Below are 22,720 nucleotides of genomic sequence, written 5' to 3'. Positions count from 1 at the left end.
GATTCTCTTATATTGGATGGTTGCCTTGGATTAGCAGAAGGCGAATATTCTCCTAGTAACCTACCACAGGATGTCACTCAATTATTATCAGATAATTCATCTTTATCAAAGATTTGTTATTCTCCAGATTCTTTCTCATCTTCACTGTCGAAAAGTAAGAAATCCATGATTATGTTTTTAGAGTGTTCATTAAGTCTAATAAATACCAGGAGAACAGGTTAAAACATTATTCATGTGGTAAAACTGTTTTTCTGCTATAATGACATTCTCTTCATCTTGGAGACGTTTGATCTTTGGCATCATCTTGAATTTTCAACCTGTAAGAATTTAGCATTATTTAATAAGTATTGATAGTATCAACATATCAATAGATGTTATCATATCAACACAATATTTTCAAATATGTTATTGTACGATGGATCATCAATGTTGCTAACCATCAAATTTGTGTACTGATCTGTTGATAAAATTAAAAAAAATTGAAACAAAAAATATTTAATTTAAATTCTCATAACATATTCAAGATGTATGGTTCATCAGCATCAAGTCGATGATTTTTTAGATAAATGGAGAGAATAAAATAAGGGAAATAAAAAATGCCCTTTTGAATATCTCAAGAATCAATAACTGATAAAAAAATCTTAGATAAAATGTATCCATTGAGCTATTCTGATTGAAATGAAATCATGAAAATCAACCCAATTTTTCTTGAAATATGTTGAAAAGGTAAAAAAATTACAATTTACCTGAAAAAAATTCTTTTTTTTATAACTTCCAAATCATTTATCTAATATTGATAATTGAAATGCAAAACATTTCAGTTTGAAGTTTGATTTGATTTCAGTTTTAAGAGCAATTCACATTTATATTCTATATAAAATTGTGGTGTTAAAATTGTTTTTGAGCCATTATATATGATCATTTTGGTGACCTGAAACAACACAATCATTGGGATGTAGCTGTTTCATTGTAGCAACCTATTGTAGCTGTGTAAGTTCGCAAAAGAACTTTGGATATCTCTTTATTAATCTCTGAAAAAGTGAATAAATACACAAACATGGATAAATATATGCAAGGGTGTATATTATATGAAATATGAACTATCAAAACACATTAGATTAGTTAAACTTACCTTATTATCTAATTACTGTGTTTTGGTGGTTTGTATTTCATGCAATTTGAGTTTTTACTAGTTTTTATTAGCACAGTGATCAGAATGTTACTGAATTATTTGAAGATCAAAAAAAAGTATATATATATATATATATATATTTTAAATTCTATTAATGTATGAATCCTAAAAAGATTAATTTCAATGACATATATATCCAACTGTTTCTTATATTTAGTTTTTGTTTATAAGAAAATATGGAATGCCTATTCAGCTTATATTTTTTTAAAGAATGTGGCAAGTTCTTCTTTGAACATACAATGTAAAGTAGAATAACTAATTTTCATACCATTTTACCAAACACATATTGTTTATAACACGAATATTACAGTGAATCTGGTTGTTGTCTATTACCAACAAATTAAATATACCTTTTGTTATGGCATATTTAGTGATTTTAAATTGATTAATAAAAATGTTGATTATATTACTGATATAAAATTATGTATTTATAAAGTGCTTAAAAATGGTTACAAATAGTCATTCTAAAGAATTAATTACTTATTGTTAGCAGTATTACAAAATAAAAGTCGTATATTCAGTGGAAAATAAAGGATGATAATAAAGATGAAGGAGCAAATTAATAAGTGGGATATGTGTTCCCAAAGAATCTATTTAGTGCAAAAATATTATATTGGAAGTTCCTTAATTGCATTAAAATGTTGAAAAAGAGTGAAAATTTAACATGCTACTAGAGGGTTACAAATAACCAACAGATTAATACAACAGAACCTCTAACTCATATCAAAGTGGGTTATCTCAAGTAAATAGTAAAAAAAAACTTTAACCCAATGGTTGCTCTCTTGTGTGGAGTTTCTGATCTCCCTGCCACTGAGCTTCTCCCCATTTTGTGGATAAAAAAGTGCTCTCCAGATATGGGAGTACTGGAGAAATAAAATACCCAAGGCTGACTAAACTCAGAACTGCGCTTTGTAGATAGAAGTCGGCTCTTCAGTCATTAGGAGAAGAAAACCCAAATAAAAAATTACTTGGTTGGTAGTAAGTTGGTACAGGCATGGGCTAGCATTAACATCCTATACAAAAATAACTGGTTTTCCATGACCACCTTGGACCACAACAGAATTGTTTTTTATAATACAGATACAAAATGATAATGGCAAAAGGAGAATGAATGTAAGCTACAAATTGGAGGACAGAGAAGGATAGCCTTTAGGAGAGAAGAGAGAAGGAGCAGAGGGGTGTTGTGGAGTAGGCCCAGGCTTTTCGAGGCTGAAACATCATAAAAGAAAAAATTGACTGCCCAATTCGTGAAATGTCCAGATAAAAACAATTGTTCAGTTTTTTGGTTTTTTTGTCTTCAGTCATTTGACTGGTTTGATGCAGCTCTCCAAGATTCCCTATCCAGTGCCAGTTGTTTCATTACGATATACCCCCCACATCCTACATCCCCAACAATTTGTTTTACATATTCCAAACATTGCATTGTTTTTTTTATTCTCATAAAAATAATTTTTATAACAATTGTAAGCGTTTACTATCCACTCTGTTAGAATAAAAATTTATCAAATATATTAAATAAGGTGAGAAAAAGGTATAATAACTTCATTATTGACTGTGAAAAAATAAAATAATTGAACATTTAAACATTTTCCTTTCTAGCTAAAGAAAAATTAAAACTAGGGTCATTTGAGTTATTTTCACATTTTTTGGATGGTTGATGGAATGCAGCAAGATTGTATTAGATGTCTTAAAACATCAATATTAATCATATATTTTTTCATAAAAATGCATAGTTTCTGCACTAGGAGAATGATTTAAATAATAAAAATATTCCTTTTAAATTGATATATTCAAAAATATTACATTATTATAAGGTATGTTATTTATACCTTCCCAGGATTAAACTATTCATGTAAGCTGTTTTATTAGTTTGCTATATTTCTGGGGATTAGTATAAAGTGTATGGTGATTAGTGTAAGCGAGTGTGAATTTTATTCTATTAAAAATAGAATGTTGTATTCATTAAACATTTATTTTGCTTTGGCACTTATTTGAATGTATTTACTATTTGTATACAGTGAAAGATATAGCCTAAACTATTATTTATATGATTTTATTTAGTGTCACTTAGTACAGCAAGCAGTTACAGTCTTCTTGGGGATATTGAAGATACTAATACAGATGAAAATTTAGAACAAAAAGGTACACTGCAAATTGTAAATTCATTAGTCGAAATTGCAATTCACAGTTCTCGTTTGGTGCAATATATTTATTCTGCTCTCAGGATTGCTAACAGATTTGGTATGCAGTATAAAGTACGAAAGCAATTACAGATCATAGATTAAATCTCTAGCTTTGGCCAAACTTTGTAAATTACAATGCTAAGCTGTTTGAAGATTCATACATTGCATTTAATCTATTCGTTTTATATTGCATTAGCCCATAATCTTCTTTCAAAAACTTATTCTTTCAGTATGGCATAAATATGTTTTATTGGGAACAGTTAACCAATTACAATAGCAGGTATTAATTTTGAAAATTTTAACTTGAACAGAATAATTACTTTTTCTGGCATTAAATAATTTTTGAACTGAATCAGATAAATTTGATTTAATGTTTGTTTTATAGTTAATGTGATTTAGACTTTATTTTTATATTACAGACAGTTCATATTTTAAACAGTGAATAATATAAACAGTTTTTTGACCAATATTGGAAATCTAATTAGGTAAATCTTCCCAGAGTAGATCATATCAGGAAGCAGCATTTTTAAATACTATAAATATCAATGGCTTGATAATTCATACATATAACATCAGATATGTATGTTCATTATTTACAAAGTTTTTATCTTGCAACCCCACAATTTAAACATGTACTTGTTTTCATCAATTAGATCTCATATGATCTGAAGTATAATAAAGCAGCAAAATTACGAGGGTTATTTTTTTTTCAAGGTCCGATCGCCGTGAAATAAAAACCCGCACAAAAATCGGATGAACCTTTGTGCATATGTGTTGCGCAGCGTCTCTAGTATGGCCTTCAGTCATGCCACGTCACTTCATTTAATTCTGAACACGCAGCTAGCACGCAAACATGTCTACAACAATGGCATCTCCCGCCAAGTGTGAAGTGCTGAAAACAATTTCAATTTCTTCAGGCTGAGGGCTGTAATGCAGCTGAAATTCATCGACAAATAAGTAATATGTACGGTGAAACTTCAATGAGTGACAGCAAAGTGCAACAGTGGTGCAGGAACTTTAAAGCAGGACGTACAGATGTTCATGATGCAGGTGGTCAGGGAAGGAAGCAAGTGTCAACCGATGATCTCGTTTAAGGGATTGGATGAGGCAATTCGAGAAAATCATCGGTTCACAATTTCTGTATTGAGTGATTCATTTCCTGAAATTTCAAGGTCAGCTCTCTACAACATTGTGAGTGAGAGACTTCAGTACCGCAAACTGTGTGCGAGATGGGTTTCCAAGATGCTGTCCGACCATCACAAAACAATGAGAATGGACGCCTCCTCAATGTTTCTCCAGTGCTACCACAATGAAGGAGAAGATTTTTTGAGCAAAATTGTCACAGGGGACAAGATATGGGTCCATTTCGAAACTGAAGAAATAAAAGAACAATCCAAACAGTGGATGCATTCTCATTCTCCCAGTAAACCAAAAAAGTTCAAGCGAACCTTCTCCAACAGAAAGTGTATGGCTACTGTGTTCTGGGATCAGAATGGAGTTCTCTTGGTGGAATTCATGGAACGTGGCACGACCCTGATGGACGTGACACTGCAGCCTCATACTACACGACTCTTCAACATCTACGAAGGGCAATTCAGAATAAGCGGAGAGGAATGTTGTCATCAGGCATGATAACGTTGTCTTTCTCCATGACAATGCTTGGCCACACACTGCAGCTGTAACAAAGAAGCTCCTGTAGCATTTTCATTGGGGAAAGTGTTTGATCACCCACCATACAGCCCGGACTTGGCTCCAACCGATTTTCACCTCTTTGCTCACATGAAATGCTGGCTAGAAGGACAACATTTTGGCACAGACATTGAGCTGCAGACCTGCATAGAAACATGGCTAAAAACACAGGTGGCTCCTTTCTATGACGAGGGTATTGGAAAGTTGGTACCAAGCTATGACAAATATCTAAATCAAAGTGGCGACTATGTAGAGAAATAGCGTAACTATGTAAGTACTTGTTACAAATTAAACATTTTATATTTTCACTGTGGTTTTAATTTTGTGACCGATCGGACCTTGAAAAAAAAAACCCTTGTACAGGGTGATTCAAAGAAACACCCTGTAACACCAGGGTGTTACAGGGTGTTTACACACTGTGTAAACACCCTGTTTATAAGTTGTGTTGGTAGCCATGGGCGATTGGTATCACTTGATAAGTGGCGCCAGCCTCTCTAACCTAACCTGCCATTTAGTTGTCATGGATCCTTGGAGTGGTGCGCAACGTGCATTTGCTATTAAAGTGTTTTACAAAAACAATGACAGTGTGGAGGGATCGCGTAGAGAATTTTGCCATCATTTTAATCTGGGACGGCACGACCGTGTTCCATCAGCATATGCAATTAAAACATGGATATCTAATTTTGAGGAAACTGGTTCGGCAATGAAAAAGAAACCTCCAGGCTGTGAGCGAACCATCCGTACACCACAGAATGTTCAAGCTTTACAAGATTCTGTTACACGAAGTCAACATCGGTCAATCCGTCGTCTCTCAGAATCTTTACTTGCATAGTTCAAGAGTTCGAAGAATATTAGTGAAGGACTTGCAATTCCATCCATACAAGTTGCAGATAGTCCAGGAACTGAAACCGAACGATACAGTTGTGCGAGCACAATTCTGTAATGTAATGCTTCAGAAGATAAATGATAACGAACAGTTTGTTCACGAACTGTGGATATCAAACGAAGCACATTTCCACCTCAGTGGATTTGTTAACAAGCAAAATTTCAAATACTGGGCACAAGAAAATCCTACGCAGCTACACCAGCATCCGTTGCACAGCCAGAAAGTTACCGTGTGGTGTGCTATGTCATCTTACGGTGTTATAGGCCCTTATTTTTTTGAGGATGAGAACAGTCTTCCGATTACAGTGATGTCGGCTCGTTACGTTGCCGTGCTTGAAACCTTTGTTGTGGAACAACAAAAGAGAATTCCACCAATTCTTAACACAGCCTGGTTTCAACAAGACGGAGCAACATCACATACTGCACAAATATCGGCAGCTGTACGCCGATTGTTTGGACAACGTGTCATTTCACGAAATGGTGACATTAGATGTCCTCCCAGATCGCCTGATCTCTCAGCTTGTGATTACTTTTTGTCGGGTCACCTTAAAAGCAAAGTGTTCCACAGTAGACCTGCTACAACGGAAGAACTGAAGGCAAAGATCTGAGAAGCAATTGCGGAAATTCCAGTTGAGATGTTACGCCAAACCATGAACAATTTAACGAAGTGACTTCATGAGTGTTTACGTAGACGAGGAGGTCACCTGCAAGATGTCATCTTTAAAAAATAAACTAAAATGTATGTATCCTAAAATGGCAACATTTGTACAATTACATGAAATAAAATTCATTTTCTAAAAAAAATTTTTCATTAACGTTATTTAATTTTTTTAATTTCCCGTTTCTTTGAATCACCTGTATATGCATCATTTATCAGTTGTTTAGAATGAGTAAGCTATTGGTTATTATGCTTGTTATCAGGTAAAATTTCTCATATGCTGTTTTCATGAATAATGTTTTCCTGTATAATGTAGTTCTGGTTTAGATCAGAACACATAGCAGATCACGCTCTACTATGCTCTTTATTTAAAACTGAGCACTGACAAATAAACATTTTTTAATTTTTTGGAAATCATTTTAATTTTTAAAAACCTATACATTAAATTTTTTTTTAGTAGCCCCTTGTGTGGAGCTTTTGAAATAACTTTAATATTTATTTTAAATATTGGTCTTATCATAGTTTGACACCATATTTATGAATATATATATATGTATTCAACTTAGAAAAAATATATATTCAAAAAATATAAATAAATTATGGTAGAAAAAGCAGCAGTCTGGTTATCTGATATACCTTGTAATATTAGCAGGATAGTTTATTTTGTAGCAGTAATTGAGATGGTAAACATGTTTTTAATTTAACTACTCATAAAAAATGTAAATAATTCTTTTCTTTTATAAAAAGTATGCATAATTTTAATAAATTGAGAGAGTCAAAAAAGCTTATCAAGAGCTCTTGATAAGCTTCTCAGTTCAGAGGTAAGCTTCAATCTTCTCACTTGAGAATTGATAAATATGATATACAATAAAAAAGACAGTGTTAGAGAAGAGTGATGGTCAGTGGTCTGTTACAAGAATATTAACACTTTATAGATCTAAGATTCTTGTAATTTTTTATTATTTTAATAACAATGTTTAATAAACTATTGTAAGTTCATTTCTATAAAGGGTTTAGATGTATAAACTTGAAGTTAGTTTTTCTGTATTACTGTTACATCTCTGTGTAAGTGTAGTGTAGTGCCTCAAACTTTTCATCATGCATTAATGATCGTACTTGTGGGCCCACTAATATTACTTCTTATATTTGCATCACTAATTTTATGGAACCTCGGTTTTAAGTACATGAAACTAGGACTATTGTCCCTGGCCTTGACAGAATTTTTCATTAATCCTGGTTTGATATATAACAGTAGTAGATAGATATTTTTAGGATTACACAATGGGTATGTTTCACATTTTTCTGTTCAGGAATGAGTGATTCGCATTTAGGCCATTATTTTATAATGAAATGGTTTTTTTGTCCCTACTATCCCATTCACACAAAAATCAACAGTATTTAGTGTAACCAAGCTACAGATAAAGAATAAGTGTAATTGCCTACAAATCACCACAAGCATTCCATTCATATACTGCATATTGAAACTTTTCCAATATAAATTAAAAATTTTCATATTTTTCTTTCATACTAGCAGAGTGAGCCACAGGTACTGATGGGACTTATTGAATTACGCAGAAGCACAGCTCTTTTTACTAACTTTAAAGGAAGCAATGAACAAGTGCCATTCAACAAAGTACTAAGCCATTTTCTTCAGAAAAATAGTCTTTAAATTCAGAATGTCAATTGCAATAAGTACATATCTTTGTATTCTTTTGAAGAAGATTCCATCCTTTTAGCCAGGAAGCAAGCATTTCAGACTGTTTTTTGGATAACTTTAAATCTCGTATGAGATTGTTAAGATTTCCTTGAGTCAGTAAATAAGGCTCAGATGAACAGCTTTGTTCAAAAGTTATATCACTAGAATCTGTTTCTTTTTCTTCCTGACTTCCATCAGACTCTGAGCTCTCTTCATCTTATGTCACATGTTGTGGAGCCTTTGGTATGGGCAATTCTTTGCAGTGTGGAACTGGTATCATTGCAGATTGCAAGTTAGGGTACACCACTCTGTTTTGATTTTGATGTAATCCCTTTAATGTCTGTTAAGCAGCAATAAAAATCAGAAACGTGATCTTTGGGTTCCCTCCAAATCATAGAGATAGCAAATGGCATATGGCGTGTGCCATTTTTCCATGCAGTAAAAAGCCTAGAACACAATAAAAAACAGATATTTGGGGCTCAGGCCTTTGTTTGGTTCCCGACTTTACACCCAAAATAAAGTTCATAACACTTTTTTACTAATGCAGTAAAAGTGACTTGAGCGTCACTTTTCTTTTCACCACATACATAGCAAAAATTGTTACGATGATTTAAACCAACTCTGGGCATTTTGTAACTAACGACTAATTAAAAGAAATAAAGTTGGAAATATGTAATACACAATAATTCAGACACACAAAGCACTCACAATGACATGTTTACTGGTTCACTACTATTTCATAACTGACACTAAATGAACCAGAACTAAATGAATGATGCCTACACTAGAACATGTCTGTACACATCTGAACCTACACAACAGTAGCAACACTACCCTTTGAGTTAGCTCATTTGGTTCAATCATATTTACAATACTCTAGGAGCTTTTACTTCTCAATAGACAAATGAACGAAAAAACGTTTTAAAATATTTAAAAAAATTAAAATAAAAAACTGTGGGTGATGCAGAAATTCCAAATACATATTTGAAAACAGGATAAAATACTGCATAAGTACACTTGTTGGTACTCGTGAGACAAAAATCATGTTGACCAGTGTAATAAAATTACAATAATAACTTTTCAGTTTCATCAGATTCTAGTAATCATACAAATAATAGAGTATTGTATTCTCTAAAATTTCTTGATTGCTTTGTATTATTAGATAATAAATTGTACACCTTCGGAGCTACAAGTGAATAAAAATGCCTATACTGTTCCAATTTTGGTAAAGGCGACACAATTTATCATTCTTACTTAAATTACCCATGGCATATGTGTGCATTACTCTGTACATATTACACCTTTTATAAAAATTTTTTTGGACTCTAAAAACACACAAATATCTTAAAGGCAATATGGTAAGTTTTTTAAAAATTGGTAAAGATTCGCTAAATCTGTTTTATGAGGAATCATTCTTATTACGTATTTTTGTGCTACCAATAATGCATTTATATTAGAATAATTCATACCTCCCCAACAAGTTATACATACCATACATTAATCTCGATTCTATCAAGGAATGGTACAACATCTTTAGTAAGTTTTTTGTACAAAAATTCTCCAAGAAATAAAATTTACACATATTTAATTCTGTTTATTTTGTTTATCTTATATGTTCCTTGCAAAACAGATATATATATAAAATTACTCCCAGATACTTAACTGTATTTACTTGCAGTATAGCTTGGTATGTACAATTTATGTTTATATTACATTTTAAATTGTGATATTTTATGCTATATAACGTTTCTGGCAGACATTTTAATTGAAAAATTATATAATATGTATTCATTAAATTTAAATTTAAGTAGTTTTTCATTAACCACTACTTAATTTTCATAAGGTCTTCTTCAATGTTTTTCTTTATTTCATATATCAGCTTCATAATCTAATGATCTGTTACCAGCAAATGTTGTCACTGTACCATTAAATTTTCCATTACATAAATCATTTATGTTTATAATAAATAAAATAGTTCCAAGTACAGAGCGCTGCAGAATACTGTACTTAAACAGTACCTTGAGAACTCATTTTTTCTCTTATCTTGAGCTGTTGAGATCTTCCCCTTAAATATATCTTGAACTATTTATTGTATTGACCTCTTATTCCTGGTTTCCTAGTTTGTAAAGCAAAATATTTTGATCAACAACATCAAACACTCTTTTCAAATTCAAGAACAAACCTGCTACTTGTTGACCTTTGTTTTTACCTTCTATTATATTGGACATAAAATTTAAAAGGGTATCTTCAGTATTTTTTCCTTTGTGAGACCATATTGATTTTTATTTAAAAATTTTGTTTTTGTAGGAATCTGTTTTTATAATTTTTTCTAGAATTTTTTGAGACGCAGATAATAATGATTTATGTCAGTATGGCAGTATTTATTAATGTTTTATCAGAATGCATGTCACTTGTTTGTATTTCTTTCTTAATCTCCTCCACTATAGTTAAAAAGTAATTATTAAATTCCTCCACAATTAAGCATTTGTCTCATTTAACATCATCATCAATAAGTTTTAATGATTCTATTTCACTATTTTTAGCTCCAGCTATTCCTAATAAATGATCTATGCACATCCATTATTCTGTATTATTTTTGGTTCTTGAAAGTAAGATCACTGAAATATTTATCTTTAGTGATTTCTGAATCGTTTTGTAATTTATCTTTATATTTTACATAACATTTTTGATATTTATGTTGTTTGCATGCAGTTTTGTTTTTTTATACAATGTATTTCTTTTTTCAATTCTACATACTAGATTAACATTTATTCATGACTTTAAGGGATTATCTTTAGTTTTACATGTATATATGTTTTTTACTGAGTTGAAACACTCATTGTCCACATCTTCAGATTTGAAGACGATACTCCAGTTTATAGAATTAAGTTTTTCTTTTAGCTTATCAATATTCATGTAAACTTTACTAACATTATCCTTAATTTTATTACATGTTAGACTAAAATTATGAATACTGTGATCGATGAATGATCTGTAGTGTCTTTATCAAGAATTTCAAAATCATAATTTTCAGAACTTATTTTTTCCTTATGGTACTAATATTGTCTATACATGTACTAGATATAAGTCTTGTAGGACTGTTCATTATAAAACTAAAACCATGACCTTGCAGTAGAAGTAAATAAATAGCAGTTGTTGCATTATCGATCATACTAATTATATTTATATCACCGGTGTAAATTGCATTCTCATATTCAGTTGCTTGCAAATAATTCTCTAATTCCTGTAAACAGATATCCTTTGACACCAAATTAAATATGTAGAAAACAGTTAGATTAAAATTAAAATTGTTTTACTCAATTTCAATTTGTATACCGTGTGGTATTTAAAATTTATTTTAGAATAATCAATACAATGTTGCCTTCTATTCCTTTTTAATATACACAATAACTCCTCCTGTTCTATAACCAGAATTACTGTTAGAGAAACAGTTACAATTATCTATTTGATATTTAAATAATTCTTCCTCAAAAACCAATATTTCAGTCAGTACTATTATTTCATGCATTTTTCCTTGTAATAATAGCTCTTGTAGAAACAACAAAAGTTTCTTACACAAACTTCTATTATTTTGTAAAACTATACATAATTTTTTTTTTTGTACCATATCATCTGATTATAAACTATCATAAACATAAACTTAAAAAAATATGAAGATGCATCCCAGCTACACTAAATGATCTACATCAGAAATATATTTAAGTACAATGACTGGCTTCAATATTTTTTGTGATTATAATAAATCATTGTTTTCTTGTTTTCATTTTCTACTTTTCAGCCTACTAGAAGTCAGGATGTTAGCTGATCATATCTTCTCTTTCTCTCCTAGCTCTACCAATCCTTCTATTTTCTTATCCAATATTTTCCATTTTCCCCCATCTTCTCGGTCCTTTTGAGTCTGTTAAAGGAGCTGATGGATCTGGGTGCTGCCTGTTGGAATTTGCACCTGTTTGTTGGGCTTCCTGCAATCGGATATGTGGAATAACCCACCTCTCCCTACTGCATTTCAGTTATGAAAACTGCCTCTACCCTCAGTCCCTCACTTATATCATATGACTCCTATTTCCCTCACTTTTTCTTAATTTCTCCCTTTTTGATCCTCCTCCCTACTGTTTCCTCCCATCTTTCTCCTTCACTTTGGATTGAAACTGTTTGCTTCTCCTTCCCCACCCTGGCATTTGTGTCCCTTAAGGAGATCTTTTGGGAAATATAAAAAAATTTATAAATGTGTAAGGCAATTGCATGCTCAGCTCCTGGATAGTAATCCCACTAGAAATTCCAGTAAAAAGTTCATTGGACCTAAACTAAAATCTGCCAGTGTACAGTCAGGCACCTTACTTATCAGGTACAAAGCAGCTGCTAATATATAACTAACAGAGCTATCTACATTGATTTATTAAATGTTGATAGATCTGTATAGAATGGCAAACTTTATACATGAATCGACAACTATAATTTTTTTTTAAGTACCAAAAATAATAATAATAATGTATAGCAAATTAAATATATTAACTAACAAAAAACCAAGCAGGTTAGTAACTGGAGTATGAAGTAGATCCATGTACATTTACAAATCATAGTATGTGGTGAGTGGAAACGATGGGAGGGTAATTGAAAAAAAAGACGAGACTGTTGTTGGGCATAGGATGGTTGCTAGGAAAGTGAGAGCTGAGAATACAGTATTTCAAGGTCTGTGATAGTACAAATAGAAACATACTGTTATTGTCTAAAAACATTTTTAAATGTCTTCTTTAGACATGATTGGTAAAATTGTATTTACAGTATAAATCTTGTATTACAGATGATTCAAACCAATAATCCCAGACTGTACTTTTCATTTCTGCAGTAAAGCATTGATGTGAAGATAAGCAGTTACAATGTGTTTGTATATCATGCAGTTGCACTAAACTAAATAAATTATTAAATCGGTTATTTGAAACCTATAATCTGTTTCATTGAGTGAATTATTAAATTATTATTGTTATTCTGATGAGAAGATGTTTAATTTGACTGGTTTGTCATCTGTCTATGTGCATTAATTTTTTGTTTTCTTAAAACTACATTTAATTTGCAATACACATGTTATTTTTTTTAATCCTTTGCTGTAATGTTAAGGGTAAAGTAAATAACTGAAAAGAAAATAAACATACTTTTATTAGCAAAGTAAATCATAGTTACACACTTATTTCATAAAAAATTCATAAAAAACTTAATTTTTCTTTGTCTGCAATCATCGTATTTTAACTATGATAAGAACATTCCTTATAAAAAATTATTTTTTGAAACTTTCCTGTTGTCAGTTTCGTATTGTCAGTTCCAGTTTTATATTGCTTTCATTTTTTCCCTCTGGGTGGAAAATTGTTTTTGTGATAATAATTTTCCACCGGTCCATTTTTCATTTGATGGAATTTTCAGTCTCACCAGCCATCATCAACTCTGAAAGCATTAGAATGGATATAATCAATATTTCTCTGTTCTTCACTAGTTCCGTTGTTGAGGTAGTTGTTCATGCTTCCACATTATTTTCCCAGTTTACTGCTGTTCATGTATTAGTGGAGAGCTGGTTGGATTTGTAAAATTTAAATTTATTCATGCTTATGACAAAGTATTTGTTTTTGATAGGTATGGAAAATTCAACTTCAGTCAAAACCTCACTTAGATAGAAAAAACCACAATCAGTATAGTCACTTAGTACCTCGACGTACTGCTGATTTAATAAATTACTTTTTTAATAGTCAAGTCAACCAAGTTGTTTGGCATAGCCAAAACACATCATTAGTAGGTTCTGACTTTGGACAGTCTGAATTTGATATACAAGGAAGTCTTTCAAAATAGGCGTTTTTGTGGCTGCTTTTTGGTATTATAAATTGAATCATAAATTTGAATCTTATTCAGCATTTAATGAGTACCAAATAGACCAAGAAGTTATTCTTTGTACCTATGTTTTGAAATGTACTTCTCTGAAGGTACCACTGTGCAAAGGAAGGTTTTCTAAGCAGATATGATCATAAAGATGTGGACTTTTATTTGAAAATTAAGAAAGGGCAAGTGTGCAGGTATTTAAGTCAATGAAATATTAGCTAGAGGAGATATATCTAATGCCACTGTTGTTCCAAATTTCCTTACATTCCTCTATAATATCCTGAGAACAGGGTTCAAACTTCCACTGTAGAAGCATGGATGAATGAGTGTGAATTTTTTGAATTGTGATCAATAAAATATCACATTCATCATCACTGAGTATCATTTGAATATTAAGAGAGTGTATACTTTCTGTACTGGTTACAAAAAAATTCCTAAGGTGACTGAATGTTATTAAAATTGTTGCAATTTAATCATTATCAGAATATTCATCTCCAGTGGTGGCTCGTGTGTAGGCACTGTGGAACTGCAGCACCCCCTATTTCCACTTGATATTAGGTAAAATTTAATATAATGAATCCTTTTTTCTTTAATTCTTTCTTTACACTTGTACAATGTATAATCCTTAAGCTTAATGTGTCAGTAGCCATCCCCCAGTTTATGAAAAAGATACAAAAATCTTTATATGGAACTGTGTGCTTCACAGTTCCAGCGGCGTGGTGTTTGGCTGTTGTGGGCACGCACACAAGGGACAGAGCACCGTTGCTCCTGCAGTTCTGACCCTGGCGTGCTGGTGGAAGGTAGTTTTTTTTTACTCCATGTGTTCATGGAACATTCCTTGTTCGATCTCTTTTCTACTTTAGTTGGTGGAAGGAATGTGAAACTGGTTTAGTTGTCTTTTCTGTAGTGATCAGAAGATAGTGGAAAGCAATGGCTCTTTGATTGCCATATCTGTCCAAAAACACGCTGGAAAAGTGAAAGAGAAGGAAATTAGTAAAAAAAAATTATATATTTGTTTCTCTGTATGCAGAAATTTAAATTAAGGGCCATAGGACTTTTGTTTTTAAGCAGACATTTTATTAAGTTATTATTTAATAATACTAAAAAATATTACTGCATTGACATTTTATTATTTATTTGGTTAAATTGAATACAGTTTTTAAGCACAATGTGCTTAAAAATCGTGTACCATATTCTTGAATGTGATAAAGTGTAGAATTAGATTATTATTCCGCTTCCAGCTATTCTAATTGATTCATTCTTTTCCAGTTCCTTTATTTTACAAAAAAACTTTAACCATGGCCTTGAAAATGCCCAGAAAAAGGTTTTCTGGAGCAGCACCCCCACTAATATTAGCTACAAGCCACCACTGTTCATCTCTGAAACAAGTGTTATGCATTTTTCCATATGAGCCTGATAAAGTTTTCCAACATCACTTCATAATGCAAACATTGAAAATTTATGCACTATTCGGCAAGCTTTAAAATTAAAGTGATTTACAAGAGAAATCATAATGTAATTGTAGAAAATGAAATTTTTTAGGGTTTTCTGATCGGACACTTATTAAGCAAGTAAATAAGTACTGTACGTTATGGAAGTTTTTCTTTTATATACTTATTATTTTGCTTATACTAACTTGTATTTTATATATACTTATCATTAATGATATACTTTATCTTTATTGCAGGAAGTGACAAGTATGGATAATCCATTGATTCTCATAGAGAATGGTTGTGATGATTTACATTTAGGTAAGGATATAATCATACTTGCCAATTTACCAGCAGATCAAACAGACTTCTACCTTTGTTCACAGATTGTAAAGGCCGTTGCTAGTTCAGGTCTGTATTTCATTATTATGCTTTTTGAAATTTGTGCTGCAAATAGATTTTTCTCCAGTGTTCATGACAGTGATGAACCAGGTGGTAACAGGTTGTCTCCTAAAGGAATAAAGAGTTGGTGTAAATATAATAAACACTTGGTAGATCCTCAGCAACCACCTTATAAACATAGGAGAAGTATCCCTGGGGCAGTTTTGAAAGTAAAAATACCTGTTTTTCAAGCTTTATCAGACCGTAATTTATCGATTAAGTGTATTCATTGAACTACAGAAAATGTAAATAAATCCTTCAGTAATGTAGTGTGGACAGTACTTCCAAAAAAATGTATTTATAATTTGGCGTGTATGAAGCTGTGTCTACATTTAACAAAAGAAACATTAGTTTTGTGATGTTATTCATAGACTTGGACTTCAACCTGGATATTAAAGCCATAAAGATCATGACACACAATGAATCTGACAAGCTGAAAAGTCAGTTTCATATTACGAAAGATTAGCCACAAGAGAAAAGAAGGTTGCCAAGATAAAGTTGGAAGCGGAGCAGGAAGCAGAATATGGAGCTGGACTGTTTTTAGGCTGTCTAAAGATGTATTTTATTTTTACAGTTTTGAGAGTTCTATGATTTTAGCACAAAAGGAACATTTTCTCGGAAACCAAATGACCAATCAAGCCCAAATTTTCAGGCATGTCTTTACATACCCATATTCACGTTTTAACAAGAGATATTTGTTGAAAATAGTTCCTGTATGTTTTATACAGTTTAATTGACCAGAATTTGATACATGTCACACTTGAATACAAAAACATTTTTATTTATTTTTTAAATCAAAATTTTTAAAAATCCTCCTCATGTTAAAATATGTATCAAGGATATAGTAAACAGCACAAACAATTCATAATGATCGGATTAATACAAGCTGAGAAAATGCTGCTTATGTTAGTATCGGGAAGATAGGTTGGAAACAGAACTACTGTCTCCCCTTAAGATAGTTACGTGAATGAAGGCTGCTTGAATTGTAAATTAATTGCGAATATCTGGATTAGAATATGGTCCATATTAATTAAATTAATCTGTGTTTTTTTTAATATATATATATATATATATATATATATATATATGAAAATTTTATGTCTGAGTGAACTACAATTTGTAAATAATTTTGGGGAAGCAAGAAAAATTCAGAATATAATTAATATTTACATTTTTTTTTATACTGGAAACATACATTTCTGTTATGAATCTATTTCTACATTTTGCTTTATAACATTATTTAGATACCATTTTATCAGTTTCTTTCATTGCTTTTTATGCAGTATCGAAGATATTCATTTGAATTTAATTAGATTTAACTTTAATTTAACTTAAAGAGATTGAATTTAATTAGATTTAATTTAACTTTTGCACAATAGTTCATATTTTACTTGAAATATCTTAGCTTTCTCCTTCTACAGTTTTTTAACACTTTCCAATTCTCTGCCACTCTCTTTTACTATGATTATTAAGTGAATGAAGTAAATAATTCAGTTTTCTTTCAATCTCTGTTATATTCTAATCATTCTGGTATTTGTAGCAATATTTATTTATTACTGATCTTCTGAGTTATATAAAAAAACATCACTTAATAAAAATATTTTAATTGTTAACTTTAAAAAAAACTTTAAAAATTTTAATTGTTAACTTTATTTAAATATGTAACTTTAAAAAACAAAATTTTTAAGAAAAAAAAATATATATATGAGAACTGTCTAAAAAAATAAAATTAAGGTTAGATATGTGAATCTACGTAAGTAGTATATGCTGCAGATCAAAATGCTGAGAAATTTTGATATTTTTAATGTTCTGATTTGGGCAATTGTTAATTATAATATAATAACACTAAAGTTAATATTAAATGCATTCTCACAAACATCATCTCTTCAAGCAGATAATATAAATAGATAAAATAATTGTGTTAAATTTTCCTGTCCAGTCATAGAACAAGTTTTTTTAAAAAATCAAGTCAATTGTTATGTATATGAAGTGAATTTAAACAAAGTTTTAGTCTTAACAGCCTCGTGGTTGTATTTTACAAGAAATACCATCAGACAGAGTGGTTGATGAATATCTTGAAACTACATTTAATAGACCTGGTTCTATTCTGGGTTGTCTTGTGACCTGGTTGTCTGGGTTGTGTATATGCGAAGCATATAAATGTTGCTTAAACTTTTCTATACTGATTTCAAGTTCCTATTAAATGATTGCATTCATGAGATGAATAAATTTGTTTGTAATTACCAATTTTATTTCAGCTTTGTGTAGATGTCAACACAGTTGTAACTAAAATACATTGTACCAAAAGTATGCATTATTATAATTTATAATAAAAAGGATTTTTTTTAAATATCTTGAGACTTATATAAAAAATTATTGCATTAAAGTAACATATGCTGTTGCTTATAACATAATTTTGACAGTGCTAAAGATAATGTAATGATTGAAGATAGTAAATATGAGCTGTTTTACTAATGAAGCTTCACAAATTTTGAATTACATTGCAGGGAAACTAACTATCTCATATCAGGAGCAGAATGGGTTGTTTTTTGTTGTTTTTTTTTTAGATGTAAAGCAAGATTTTCAAAGTAGATAAAAATTTTAGTAATATAATGATGTGTAATTATGTCAATATTTATAAGATAGAATAATTTACATGCTTTGTGTTCATCAGTATTTAATTGTCATATTAAGAAGGATCAGAGAATAATTAATAAATTTACAAGTTAGAGGCCTTGCCTAGCCCTCCAGTAATTGTTTGATAGAACACTGATTTTTAGAATATAAAAGAGAACGAACAGTTTTGAAGCCAATTTTAACAGACCGTAAAACTATGTTCGCAACTTTAAATCTTGAAGTAAATCACAACATTGTAGATTTTCTTATGAATAGAGTATAAAAAAAAACTAAAATTTTTTACCATAAATTATACTGACTGGAGTTTTACAAAAGATAAGTTTATGGATGCTACTTGTAAAATTTAACAGGATTTTAGTTGTTTTTTCCAATTGTATTATAAAATATACAAAATCTTTGTAAAATAGATAACAAAGATATCAAAGTGTATGGAAAAATATCAAAGGATAATAGATCATAAAATATCATGCACAAGCAAGAGCTAGTCAATTAAAGATATTAATAATTACATGGATCTAGATGATTTTAATAAAGATATAGTTTGTCGTTCCATTCAAGAATTTTATGATAAGAGGGGGAGTATTCACAACCAGTAAAATTATTCATTTTGAAAAAAAAATGTTTTCCAGTAGTACATATTACATGTGGAAAATTGTAAGAAAATTAGGGTTCTGCTTTCATAAATGAAATGACCCATACATTTTTGATGGAGAGGTCTGACATTATTCTTGCTCAGGTAAAATTTTAAAGAAAATGCATGAAATTAATTTAAAAAATTCTAGATCAGTAATTTACCTAGATGAAATGCGGGTAAACCAGAACCATCCAGGAAATGCATCTTGCCGAATTCAACAAGCTGTGGTTGAAGCTTAAGATTCTGGTTGGGAAAGAATCTGGTTTAGGTATTTGCTACGCTGGTTATTATGAACTTGGTTTTATAAAAGACTGTGCTCTAGTTTTTCAGTCAAAACATACAGGGGACTTCCACCAAGAAATGAACGGTGATGTATTTCAAGAACGGATTATAAATTTGTTACAGTCTTTGGAAGAAACTGTGTTATTGTGATGGATAACCCCAGCTATCATTTAGTTCTTAAAGAGATAGTGCCAGTGACAAACTTAAAAAAGGTGGAAATTGTTTCAAGGTTAGAAAAGAAGAAAATATCACACAGTCCTTCACACACAATTCCTGAATTATTGTCTATTATTAATGAACACAGAATAATACATACTGTTTGAGCTTGAAGACAGAAATGGGACATGAAATCCAATCGAGATAATTTGGGTTCACATAAAAAGTGAGGTGACAGCCATAAATAGTACATTTCTAATAGATGAAGTAAAAATATTATTGGAAGATGCAATAAACCACGTAACAATAGATGACTGGAGAAAATGCATTAGACATGCAGAAAATTAACTCAGCGTCAAATAATGGGCAGGCTGGAGTAGGTTTCGTGATGAACAAGAAGATAGGGAGGAGAGTGGAGTATTTCAAGACGCATAGTGATAGAATCATTGTAATAAGGATAAAATCAAAACCTAAACCGACAACGATTGTTAACGTCTATATGCCTAAAAGCGCCCATGATAATGATAAGGTAGAGTGTGTATACGAAGAGATTGATGAAGCAATTAAACACGTAAAAGGAGATGAAAATTTAATAATAGTTGGAGATTGGAATGCAAGCATTGGAAAAGGCAAGGAAGGAAATATAGTGGGTGAATACGGGCTGGGCAAAAGGAATGAAAGAGGGGACCGTCTTATAGAGTTTTGCACGAAGTATAATTTAGTAATTGCCAACACCCAATTTAAAAATCATAATAGAAGAATATACACTTGGAAAAAGCCAGGCGATACTGCAAGGTATCAGATAGATTATATCATGGTTAAGCAAAGATTTAGAAATCAACTCGTTGACTGCAAAACTTACCCTGGAGCAGACATTGATAGCCACCATAATTTGGTGATAATGAAATGTAGATTGGGGTTTAAAAACCTGAAGAAAAGGTGTCAGATGAATCGGTGGAATTTAGAGAAGCTTGAGGCAGAGGAGTTAAAGAAGATTTTTGAGGAGGACATCGCAAGAGGTCTGAGTAAAAAAGATAAGGTAGAAAATGTAGAAGAAGAATGGGAGAATGTTAGAATGGAATATATTGAAGAGTTATACGGAGGAAATGAATTAGAAAATGGTGTCATAGAGGAAGAAGAGCAGGTTGAGGAGGATGAAATGGGAAAAACAATACTGAGATCTGAATTTAAGAGAGCATTAAAAGATTTAAATGGCAGAAAGGCTCCTGGAATAGACGGAATACCTGTAGAATTACTGCGCAGTGCAGGTGAGGAAGCGATTGATAGATTATACAAACTGGTGTGTAATATTTATGAAAAAGGGGAATTTCCGTCAGACTTCAAAAAAAGTGTTATAGTAATGATACCAAAGAAAGCAGGGGCAGATAAATGTGAAGAATACAGAACAATTAGTTTAACTAGTCATGCATCAAAAATATTAACTAGAATTCTATACAGGAGAATTGGGAGGAGGGGGGAAGAAGTGTTAGGAGAAGACCAATTTCGTTTCAGGAAAAGTATAGGGACAAGGGAAGCAATTTTAGGCCTCAGATTAATAGTAGAAGGAAGATAGTAGAAGAAGAAGGAAGTAGTGGAAGGAAAAACTAACCAACATAGAAGCTGTAATAAGAAAGGGAGTCCGACAAGGATGTTACTTTTTACTATCTCTGTTACTTTTTATCTCTTTACTATCTCGGTTACTTTTTAATCTTTACATGGAACTAGCAGTTAATGATGTTAAAGAACAATTTAGATTCGGAGTAACAGTACAAGGTGAAAAGATAAAGATGCTACGATTTTCTGATGATAAAGTAATTCTAGCCGAGAGTAAAAAGGATTTAGAAGAAACAATGAACGGCATAGATGAAGTCCTACGCAAGAACTATCGTGTGAAAATAAACAAGAACAAAACAAAAGTAACGAAATGTAGTAGAAATAACAAAGATGGACCACTGAATGTGAAAATAGGAGGAGAAAAGATTATGGAGGTAGAAGAATTTTGTTATTTGGGAAGTAGAATTACTAAAGATGGACAAAGCAGGAGCGATATAAAATGCCGAATAGCACAAGCTAAGCGAGCCTTTAGTAAGAAATATAATTTGTTTACATCAAAAATTAATTTAAATGTCAGGAAAAGATTTTTGAAAATGTATGTTTGGAGTGTCGCTTTATATGGAAGTGAAACTTGGACAATCGAAGTATCTGAGAAGAAAAGATTAGAAGCTTTTGAAATGTGGTGCTATAGGAGAGTGTTAAAAATCAGATGGGTGGATAAAGTGACAAATGAAGAGGTATTGCGGCAAATAGATGAAGAAAGAAGCATTTGGAAAAATATAGTTAAAAGAAGAGACAGACTTATAGGCCACATACTAAGGCATCCTGGAATAGTCGCTTTAATATTGGAAGGACAGGTAGAAGGGAAAAATTGTGTAGGCAGGCCACGTTTGGAAGATGTAAAACAAATTGTTAGGGATGTAGGATGTAGAGGGTATACTGAAATGAAATGACTAGCACTAGATAGGGAATCTCGGAGAGCTGCATCAAACCAGTCAAATGACTCAAGACAAAAAAAAAAATGCAGAAAACCTTCAAGTAGAAGATTTTCATAAAGATTTTGATTGCAGAATGACCACTTACAATACATTGTAGTAATTTACTTAGATTTGATGTAAAGTTTTACAAATTTTTCAGCTTTAAAGTCCATATTTAAATGTTGCCATTACATTTCCATATTTTTGAACATGTGGGAAAATTAGGAAAATTTTTACGTGAAATCAAAAGTTTCAGATGTGAGGTAGTAACTTCTTATGCACACCAGAGTTATGCAATAACAATAAATATTTAAGGCAAGTTGACAAAACATTGATCTCTAAAGAGAAAACGTATAATTCAGTATTGTATTATTACCGTGGTCTAGGGGGAATGTATTTCCCCTTCCCTTATGTAGTGGAAGG

General features: G+C 31.4%; 1 protein-coding gene across 5 annotated transcripts in view; it reads left to right on the top strand.

The window, feature by feature from the left end:
- Positions 1–22,720, top strand: part of LOC142320492 (uncharacterized) — a 143,158-nt gene that overhangs the window by 75,333 nt on the left and 45,105 nt on the right. For 4 of the 5 annotated variants that reach the window (XR_012755405.1, XM_075358348.1, XM_075358346.1 and 1 more), the window contains 2 exons: positions 1–154; positions 15,874–16,027. Coding sequence is in view for 4 of the 5 variants with exons in the window: in XM_075358348.1 (XP_075214463.1) it covers positions 71–154; positions 15,874–16,027 (238 nt within the window). In the remaining variant the exon portion in view is untranslated. The remainder of the gene's footprint in view (positions 155–15,873; positions 16,028–22,720) is intronic. The other variant, XM_075358349.1, reaches the window with a different exon arrangement.

Source organism: Lycorma delicatula, chromosome 2 (genome assembly GCF_047948215.1).
Source record: "Lycorma delicatula isolate Av1 chromosome 2, ASM4794821v1, whole genome shotgun sequence".
In the NCBI taxonomy this organism is placed as follows: Eukaryota; Metazoa; Arthropoda; class Insecta; order Hemiptera; family Fulgoridae; genus Lycorma; species Lycorma delicatula.
The sequence above is the reverse complement of the archived record's forward strand: the minus strand, read 5'-3'. Positions and strand labels throughout refer to the sequence as shown.